The 11445-nt window shown below is 28.1% G+C and overlaps 1 protein-coding gene across 1 annotated transcript in view; it reads right to left on the bottom strand.

The window, feature by feature from the left end:
- Positions 1–11445, bottom strand: part of LOC106786899 — a 39383-nt gene continuing 27938 nt past the window's right edge. The window contains exons 4-7 of the mRNA XM_014748778.1: positions 8598–8911; positions 7794–8057; positions 6962–7307; positions 1–276 (exon numbers count right to left, since the gene is read on the bottom strand). Coding sequence (XP_014604264.1) covers positions 75–276; positions 6962–7307; positions 7794–8057; positions 8598–8911 — 1126 coding nt within the window. The 3' untranslated portion in view covers positions 1–74. The remainder of the gene's footprint in view (positions 277–6961; positions 7308–7793; positions 8058–8597; positions 8912–11445) is intronic.

Here is an 11445-nt window from a genome sequence, read left to right as displayed (position 1 = left end):
ATAGTTGGATGGGTTGGTTGGTTGGTTGTAGGAGGTGTCTGTAGTAGGTGCAACCTCAGTATCATAAAGTTACATTAAGGACTGTCCAGTGTATTTTCCTTCCAAGCCAATATGGCGTTCATGTCTTTAATACCACGCGTGCTCCATGGTTCCAATGGATCCGTCGTCGTTTCCGTTTCCATCGTCGTCGTCGTCGTCGTCGTCGTCGTTTCAAAAGGTATCTTATTTCGTTCAATCGATTCTCTTTTACCAATTGGTTCCTCCTTCGGTGATACTCTGCGAATATAATTAAAAAAAAAAAAACAGTAACAATCAGGATTATTAGTTTGTTAACACGTTGACTACTGATTGCATTTCACGTGATTTGTCTGTCACGACAAAGTGAATTTTTTGTTACAGCTAATAAATGGGAGTTTTGTTTTATGTATTTTGTGAGTTGAGGTCACCGGTGACCCCCAGAGGCAGTTTAGACCATTTTTGTGATTATCAATTGTTTCGGACTGTTCAATGTGTTCAAATGATGTTGATGGTAAATTAGAATTGTTGGAAATCAGTAGTTGATTTGTCTGATCAAATGACTGTTTATGGTTCACCATTATGGAAAATTAGAAAATTTTACTGAAAATTGGCAATAGAGTTTTTATTGATTACTCGTGTTGTAAATTAAAATGGTGTTATATAAAGGAATAAATCGTGAAATATTTTAATTATTTATTTTAGGATGAAGTTAACGGTTTATTTAGTGAAATGTTTGAATAATGAAGATTGCATTTTGTCAATCAAAATTACGTATAGAAAAAACGTAGTCACATGTCATGCATATTTTCCTTGTATTAATCAAATTATTTGTGCATGTTCTACAGAATATCAGAAATGTTCTACAGAAATTAATGTCATACCTGACATTAATTTCTTTACACACACACACACACACACAAACTCTAATAAAAATAATAGTATTATTTAAAAATTGATCAGTATCGATATTTACTTTAATTATGTATTTTTATTATTGGTCAGGTCGAGGAGGTCAACGTCTTAATCATTTGCACTTCTATGTCGAGTGTGACTCGCCATCAGTTTTTCTTTCAGGAATTCACCCCTTTGTCATTTTAATTCTTATCAAATTATCATTGAATTTATCTTATTATTTTAGTTAAAGTTCATTTTGATATAAAACATTTACGAACATTCGTAACAAAATTTTAATATAATTTTGGAATGTAAAAAAAATTAATTTTCGAGATGTGATGTTTTTTCGGAATTTAATTTAAATAAATGTTTTATAATTTTCGGATATTGCTTTTCTTGTTTATAGTTATATTTGTACGTGTACTGAAGTAACATATGAAATTTTGTGCAAAGCATTTTAATGCTAATTGTACACGTAACAGAATGTTGCAAATAGGTTATGTTACGAAAAATATTTAACATCGGGTGTAATGATTGCGATCATTTTTTGGCATTCTAAATGAACCTTTTGTTTTGTTTTTTTTTATATTCATGACGAATGTGTTTGTCATTTGATGGGGGAAAATTAARAAAAAAAAAAAAAAAATGGAATGAACAAAATGGCGGCTCTTGAAATAGGTAAATTTGAATTTTTACGAAAAATGTTCACTTTTTCCGACATGATAAAAAATATTAATATTAATATAATCAAAAAAATGGTTTAAAACAAGTGTTCTTAATGTTTGCAAAATTCTAAATCGATTTTAGTTATTAAAAAAAATGCAGATTCGATTTGAAAAATATTGTTTTGAGAAAAATGTGTTTAAAGTTTCTCATGCATTCGTATTTTCTATGGGATCGTATCTGCTAAACCATCCTATCTTAATTATTTGAATGAATTAAATGTTGAAATTATCAGAACTCATTTTTAAGATCCCAAACTATAAAAACATACAAAAACAAAATTAATTTAGTTGATCAAAAACATTATATTACTTCTTCAAATATACAAAAGATTCTTTTCGAAGTGAAACTTACTTAGACGATAAAATTTTATGAAACGACATGAAGAGAGAGGTAAAGAGAGAAAAAGAGAGTGGAATAAAACCCATGATGTTCGACATACTTTAAATGATTGTTAATTATTCGAAGAAAATGTATATTGCAATTTAGAATGTACAGTTCTCTTAGAAATTCCCTGTTAGACTGGGAGCTTCATTGTCCTCCATGAAAATCAATTAAAATTCTTTTCTATATTTCTTGTTTATATAATTTTCCGAATGAATAACATAACAATAGACGGCATATTTTTCTATGTTACATATATATGTTTCGCATATTTTCACATATTTCTTGCATACGATTATATTATTTCGAGTTTTAAAACAAAACATTCGAATACTTTCGTGAATCACATTATATCTCATCTATTGTTAGAATGAATCTTTTTTTTATTTTTAAAGTGCAACTTATTAAGAGATGGTAAAGATAAAATTTTATGACACGACATGAACAGAATGGAAGAGAAATAGTGAAATAGAGTCTATAGTTGATTGACAGTTAAACGAGATTATGGAAGTTTCTAGGTTAGGGTTATGCGTATGTGTATTAGTATGATGTGATACGTCGATCGATAGTTATTGTGAGATGCGTTTTTTTATGAAAGGATGAATGGGGGTGTGACATATCTTGAGAGTGTTCGATATATCTTAAATGATTGTTAATTAATCGAAGGAAATGTATATTGTTGTTTAAAAACGCGGAGTATGAGTTCGACGTACCGTTCCCTTCAAAATCCACTGTTAGACTGAGTCTCATTGTCCTCTACGAAAGTCAGTTCAAATTCTTTTATTGATTCTCGTTTATACGACTTTCCAAATAGTGTTTACGTTATACATATGTAGTCTTCGGAAAATCGTATAAACAACTATCAATAAAAGAACTTTTATTGAGAACAATGAAACAGTCTAACGGTGGATTTCGAAGAGAACGGTACGTTGAACTCATACTTCGTGCTTTTAGACTACAATATACATTTTTTTCGATTAATTATTAATCATTTAAGGTATATCAAACACTCTAATATATTTTACTAATATTTTGGATTGTTTAAACTAAAATACATTTGTTTTAATGTTCCTGACCAGTGATGATTTTGAATTGAAAATTTTCATCTAATAAAATGTCTGATCGAAATTATTTAATGTTGCAAATATATTAATAGATATGTTATTTTTAAACAAATCTACTTTGTATTATTCATACTTTCATGTATGTTAAACTGATTCGTATGCTAAAATAATAACATTTAATAATAATAAGAATTAAGAATGATTAATTGTTATACATAAATAAACGTATTTTTCTTGTTTTCAGTTATACCAACATGTAAGATTTTTAGGTACGGGTATTTCCTGTAAATTAGTTTCATATTTGTTTAATTTACTTGTTATAAATAAATCTTTTAAATTAAATTCATTATATATGTAATTATGGTACACTAATGTATTTATTTCTAAATTTTTTGTATATTAAAGACACTGTAACAATAATTTTCAAGGAAAAATCTAGTAAGCGTAACTGTATACAATTGTAAATTACAGTCACTGTATATATGAATCAATTGATTATTTCCATGATTTTCATTTTTATCGCGCGTGGGTGTTAAGCTAATTATTTTTTTTTTTAAAGATATTATATTTAAATTGCATAATATTATGCATAATATAAAAAAAGAATACTATGTTCTATAGAATAATTAGATATTTTGTTTGTTCTAAATGTTTCGTCTTGTTATAGCAACTACTTGTCGATATTATCTCGAGTATTGAGTTTCTGCTTTCTAAAATTGAAGCCTACTCGAATGATAATTGATTTATCGAGTAAACTAAATACACGCCAATGTAAGCTGATTTCCTTCGAAATATTATCATGAATGATAGATATATGTATATTTTTGTATATATGTATATATAATATATTCATAGTAAAAGAAAAATGTGACTAACTCGTAAGAAAATTTCATACAAGTTATCTACAAAAAGACACAATAATAATCGTACTGTTACTGTCAATTTAAAACAATAAATATTTTATTGTAATACAATATTTCGAAATTATTATAAAAAGAAACATTTTTTAATGTTATTTAACTTTTATCGTGATACATCAATTTCATTACTAAAAAGTGTTGTATTGTAAGAGAAATAAGATTGTACATAATTGATAAGAAAATTAATCTTAAAGTATGTTCAATTGTTTTAAAAGAATTAAAAGATGCAAAAAAAAGATAGATCATCGAAGTAAAATTCAGAAAAATAATCATTGTATTTTTATTATATCCAACGCGTAGATGTTAATACTTTTGTGAGACCAATTTCTTTAACGTTTATATAAAATTAAATTTCATTATTAACGTAATGTTTTGATGCAATCAAATCAATATCAATTTGGAAAAATTTAATAATCTTAAAATATGTTTCTCTGTAGAAGAATTTTGAAGCTTTGCATTAAAAATTAATATTAATAATTGAAAATCGACAGTATAATATTCGTATTACTACTTTCAATTTAAAACGATAAGAAAAAAAAAAGAAAACAGAAGACAGTCTTGAACTGAACAATCTAATAAAAACCCTATTAACCATAAAACAAAATTTATTGAATTTAGTTGGTCTGTACTTTCCAGATAAAAGTTTACTATAAAATATCCTACATTAATTATTTATATAATTATAATTTTTGTGCAATATTAAATTGATATTTACGCAGAACAAACAAAATATATCTCGTATTATATAGGGTGTCCTATTTTACATATCTATATATATATATATATATATACGTATCGTCTTGTGTTCTAAAGGACGAAATTTTCTTCCAATAAAAAAAGAACAGAAATAAAAAAAGGTAATAAAAAGAGAACATTACTCAGTTAATTTACGAAGATAATCGTTCGAAAAAGTATCGGGTAAGTTCGGTCAAGCGTTATAATCAATTTCCTGTAATGAAATATGGATGCTTTGTAGCAATAATCGGCTCAATTAAACGACCAAGACGACGAGGTCGTATTAAGGAGGAAAAAAGGGGAGGAACGATGTCGTTGGAGATAAAATAAGAGGAAGGGAGAAGGGAGAGAGAGAGAGAGAGAGAGATAGAAAGAAGAAAAGAAAGAAAGAGAGAAATATAACTTCTCTATTTTCCTCGATATTTACTTTCCTCGTGCAGGACGATAGATAATTGGCAGATCGAGCGAGAAAATGATTCTTTCCAGCAAAAATATCCATTTACTTGCTTCAATGGATATGGAGATAGTAAACTACGCCATGTTTAATAAAATGGCGGAATCATACGTATAACTAATATGGCTGCCTTTGGCAAATTTTCGTTTGAAGACAAAAATTTGACTTTCGTTTTCATAACTTTCTTTTTCTTTTTTATTTTTCTTATTCTGAAGGAAGAAAGGAATGAATGAGAAAAGACAGAAATTAAGAATGGTATCTATTTCTTACTGTTTTTTGTCGTGATTTTTATGACCTATAGAGATGGTAAGCGACGCCATGTTGAATAAAATGGCGGAATTATATAAATAAGAAATATGGCTGCCTTTGGTAAGGACAAAGTTTTGTTTGAGAAGAATTTCTACTTTCGTCTTGATTTTCTTCATATTTTGAAGAAAAGTAGGAAAAAAAAAAAAAGAAAAATAAAAGCCTATTCCTAGCTATTTTCGACCGTTGTTTCTATGGTTTATGTAAATAGTAAGGGACGCCATGTTGAATAAAATGGCGGAATCATATAAATAACAAATATGGCTGCCTTTGGTAGGCAAAGTTTTGTTTGATAAAAATGTCGACTTTCGTCTTGATTTCTTTTTTCTTTTAAAAAAATATTACAAATACATATTATCAATATATAAATTGAAAGAATAAAAATAAATAAAAGAGAGAATAAATAAAATAAGAAAAGATACTTATTCCTATTTGTCTTCAATCGTTGTTTCAATGGTTTATGTAAAAATTAAGTGACGCCATGTTGAATAAAATGGCGGAATCATATAAATAACAAATATGGCTGCCTTTGATAGGCAAAGTTTTGTTTGATAAAAATGTCGATTTTCGTCTTGATTTCTTTTTTCTTTTAAAAAAATATTACAAATATATATTGTCAATATATAAATTAAAAAAATAAAAATGAATAAAAGAGAGAATAAATAAAATAAAAAGAGATACTTATTCTTTCCTGTCTTCGATCGTTGTTTCTATGGTTTATGTAGATAGTAAGTGACGCAATGTTGAATAAAATGGCGGAATCATATAAATAGCAAATATAGCTGCCTTTGGTAAAGACAAATTGTAGTTTGATAAAAATGTCGACTTTCGTCTTGATTTCTTTTTTCTTTTAAAAAAATATTACAAATATATATTATCAATATATAAATTAAAAGAATAAAAATGAATAAAAGAGAGAATAAATAAAATAAAAAGATATACCTATTCCTAACTGTCTTCAATCGTTGTTTCAATGGTTTATGTAAAAAGTAATCGACGCCATGTTGAATAAAATGGCAGAATCTTAAAAATAACAAATATGCTGCCTTTGGTAGGCAAAGTTTTGTTTGATAAAAATGTCTACTTTCGTCTTGATTTCTTTTTTCTTTTGAAAGAATATTATAAATATATATTATCAATATATAAATTAAAAGAATAAAAATGAATAAAAGAGAGAATAAATAAAATAAAAAGAGATACTTATTCTTTCCTGTCTTCGATCGTTGTTTCTATGTTTTATGTAGATAGTAAGTGACGCCATGTTGAATAAAATGGCGGAATCATATAAATAGCAAATATAGCTGCCTTTGGTAAAGACAAATTGTAGTTTGATAAAAATTTTGACTTTCGTCTTGATTTCTTTTTCTACTTTTAAAAAAATATTACAAATACATATTATCAATATATAAATTAAAAGAATAAAAATGAATAAAAGAGAAAATAAATAAAATAAAAAGATATACCTATTCCTAGCTGTCTTCGGTCGTCGTTTCTGTGGCTTATCCTCTAACGGATTGCAACTAGCACCATTTTGCTCGACCTCGTCCTTAATTGTTTCGACAGACTTCTTGCGATCTTTGTTCGGGATACGCTTCGTCGGTTCCTCTTCCGGGCCATTCAGCAAAGACCTATAACCGATAATATTCTCGTCGACGTACATCGATGCCGACGTAGACGTAGACGAGGACGAGGACGAGGAAGAACTGTCGTTGCCAGGCTTCCGTCCAGATTTTTTTCTACTCTTCATAAATCTGTTGTTCGCTGACCTGATTCTTCTTAGATATGACTCCGTTCCTAACCCTTTTTCATCTTAAATAAATACACAATGTTAATACATTTTATAACAACTTATCTTTCTTATCAATAAACTTACATGAGTTGTGTTTATTTTGAAAATGGCGTAAATCCATTTATGTTCAAATCAAGATATTGAAGGATTTATATGTTGAATATAAATTTAGAAATATATTGTTAACAGTTGACATAGTAGAATAATATTTTTGGGTTTTTTAAAGGTGTCAAATTTATCATCCTAATATTATTTCAAGAAATAATATATTATTGAAGGTTATGATTGGGCTTACGTCACTTTCTAAATAAACTTTTTCGTTACTTTATTAACCAACAAATTTTCGTGTTACTAATTATTTGAATGATTCGAAATTTATTAGTAACAAGTTGCTTCGGAATGAAAAGATCATATCGAAATGAAACTATTAAGCTAGCTAACTTGATTTTTTTGTTTGGAAAATGGATTTATGCATCTTTCAACATAAACTGCTCACATAATCTTACTTGTGCAAAGATCATTGTCACTCGATTCAACGAAGTATTGTTTTTTTGGGACAGAATTTTCGACGTTGGTGGGTGCCATGATCAATGCTAATCCTTCTAAAATTTGTGACTTTGATTTCGTTGTTTCTTTTGTCATCTTAACTGATTTTTCTGCCACTTCTAAAACATCTTTGGCTAATTTCGGAAGCAATTCTTCGTCGTTCGTCAACTCCGATGCTATGATCAGTTTCAAAAATGGATCTTCTTCTTTGGACAATTTAGATTCTAAACGAGATAGAAATGATTAAATCATTTGCATATACACAGGGAGATAGAAATGAAATTATTCGCATATTTCACCAAAAGTAGGACACCGGAATAGATTTCTATCGTTTAAAATTATACGAAAATATTCTATAACAAAAAAGATGTTGTATTATTTAACGATTGAAAGAATATTTTTTCAAAGTCATTTTTTTAAAGCTGTAATATATTATACCCCATGAACCACAACAAATGTGCAAAGTTTGAACCAAAAATCTGAGTTCAGAAGACCCAGCAAGGTGTTACCCTTGTAAAACAATTCGACAAAAATAATTACAATATTCTAAAACGTGTTTCTCAAAATCACAGTTAACGAGATTGAATCCAATTCTGATTTTCAATACCTCAAATAAAACTCAAACAACTTTCATAATTATTTGCACAAATTTAAAATTAAAGCAAATTTCAATTTTGTCAATGTTATAAATTCATTGTTATGAATTAGATAATAATAATAAAAAATAATTACTTAATTGTATAAAATATTTATGTAGAACTTACCAATCGGAACGTTAATTGTTTCGATAGGTTTCTCAACGAAATTGTTACTAAGATCAGAAAATGTGGTTAAAGTTGGAAGTTTCGTTTTGGAATCCACTTGAACGTTCGTTATACTCTGACAACTATTAGGGACTTTTGCTTGCATCTTAGTTTGTTGTTTGTCGGTGACGTTGATGGCAGGTATTCCCTCAGTTGTATCCGCAGAGAGATCAAGATCATGAGCGAAGGCCATCACGTCCAGAGCTGCGGTTAATGCGTCACCAAAGCCAGCGGTTAATGCAGAAACTTCGTTGTTATTGCCACCGACATTTGGACTGGAATGTAATACACAAGAATATCATATTAGATTCGTGTCTAATAACTCTTATTAACTTTACTTTTTTTTGTTTTGTCTTATAAATATTTATAACACACACATACATTATAACATTTTTACGTGTGTTTAACTTATAATTACGTTTGCGAACATTCAAACAATATTATTCATATACCAATTAGGTTTTATTTATATGTTGATTATACTAGACGATTAGATGATTAGATTTAATTGTTGTATAAACATATATAGGGTGTTTCATATAATTTTCAATTATATTTATATTATGTATTAATGCGTGTTGTAGAAATAAATGAAATTATTTTTTGTAGAAATTTATTTAAGGAAAAACAAACAAATGTTTTATTCGATAGATATTTATGATATTTATTTTTGAAAGTTATAAGAATTGGTAGATAATTAATTTATCATAGAAAAATGCAGGATTCTATTCGTCGATTTAATGATTGTGTGAACTCTTTGAAATATTTCACAACTGTGTATTGGAAATAATATTAAATGGATTTTGAATACATTAACAAAGTTCATCTTTTTTATTTTTATCTTATATTTATAAACCAACTATTTTGCCATAAATAGAAATTTAAAAGTGTCAAGTCGGGTGACTTAGCAGGTCAAACGAGTCATCGTGAAAATTATAAAATACGTATGTGATTCTATAAAAAGGAATTGTAACACGAATTTATGTTATTTCGGTAAATCTATGAATGCTTACGTCTTTACAAAAAAAACTTTTTCTAATATTCCTAACACATTAAAGCAGGGGAATGCACTGTCATCTTTTCTGTTTAATTTAAAATTGAAATATTCCAACAAACAAAAGTGAAAATGATCTGCAGTTGAACGGTATAACAAAACTATCAACATACACAGACAATATAACTTTACTAGGGCATAATAAAGAAACATTAATTATTAATACTAAAACTCTATTAGATAAAACAGAAAAACTTGGTTGGCAAATAAGCGTTGAAAAAACCTGAATTAAATGGTCACTGATAGAATCCAGAATATTCATAACAACGTAAACTCGGTAATTCGTGATAACATTTTTCAATTTGAAGTATTTACAATCGATTCTAAACCAAACTAAATGAAATAAAGATAAGAACTTGAGAAAAGAATTAATTTGATTAATGCGTGTTTACGTTCGATTAATAAACTATTCGGTTCGCGGATGTTGTTTAAGCGTATTCAAAATTAGAATTAACAGAACGATTATCTAACCGGTAGTTCCTTAACGGCAACGAATCGTGGTCGCTTACGTTACATGACGAGACAAAATTGAGGATATTCGAAAATGAAGTGGTTGGAAAAATCATCGGTGCAAAACGCGACGAGGTAACCGACTGAAAATGGAGAAAATCCACGCRACGTAGGATTACGTTAATTATACAATAGTTCGGATATTAATAACGTCATAAAATCGAATYTATTAAGATGGGCGGGTCACGTGGCGCGTATGGATGAAAATCTAACCGCATATAAAATACTGAGTGGTAGACCGAATGAGAAAAGTTCATTGGGTTGACCAAGACGTAGGTGTAGGAAGATAATATTAAAATAGAACTTAACAAAATGGGATACGATGGTTTGGGAATGGAGAAATCTTGTTCAGGGACAGGAACATTAACGGGGTTTGATATTTAATGCGATGAGCTTTCGAATTTCTAACGTCATCTAATAATAATAATAATAATAATAATAATCGTACTATTTTTAAAATAAAAAATATTTTGTTAAAAAACGTCTACATTCAAAGAGACTAAATGATAATAATAATAATAATGTATAAATTGTTGTCATCTATTTGATTTCAATAATACGTAATACAAATTTCGTAACAAACTTTTTGAATACCCGGTATATACGAAAAATGATTTACCTTTTCTTCTAGCTATGACTAATTTTTGTTATCTTTTATTATATATGTATATATACACGCGGATACTGTTTAAAACGTAGACAGGAAATAATTATTGATTACGAAACGACGATGGAAAGAGAAGGAAAAATAAGAGGAATAAAAAGGAAAAAACAAAAGAAAAAAAAATAAGCAATATGTTTCATCTCGGTGCAGACTCTTGAGTCATTTTCTTGCGAAGGCCACCTTCCGTAGAATTTATGCTCGATACGCATTTCACGGACAAATCTCTAATTCTTTTTTCATTGTGTATGCGTATACATATATATATATATATATATATATGTATATAAATATGTATATTTTTCATGCATCCGAAAGAGATAGATTTAATAGTTAGATAGATAGAAACGTGATACGTAATAAGTCGAAAGCGGCTTATGAAATATTCAGCTTTGCCGGTGATTTCATTCTTTTTTTTTTTATCCAGTTTCTTATTATTCTATTTTTTCTTGCATGTTATTCAATAGGAACGTCATATTGATAATAGAAAGAAAAAAAACTTGGTAAACAATTTAAATCAATTTCTTTACATTAGCTAATATCAATGCAAATATATTCTTATATTTCTGTGCAACGTAACACAC

Source organism: Polistes canadensis, unplaced genomic scaffold (genome assembly GCF_001313835.1).
Source record: "Polistes canadensis isolate GaletaPanama2010 unplaced genomic scaffold, ASM131383v1 scaffold_88, whole genome shotgun sequence".
Taxonomy (NCBI): domain Eukaryota; kingdom Metazoa; phylum Arthropoda; class Insecta; order Hymenoptera; family Vespidae; genus Polistes; species Polistes canadensis.
This window is presented reverse-complemented; position numbering and strand designations above follow the sequence as displayed.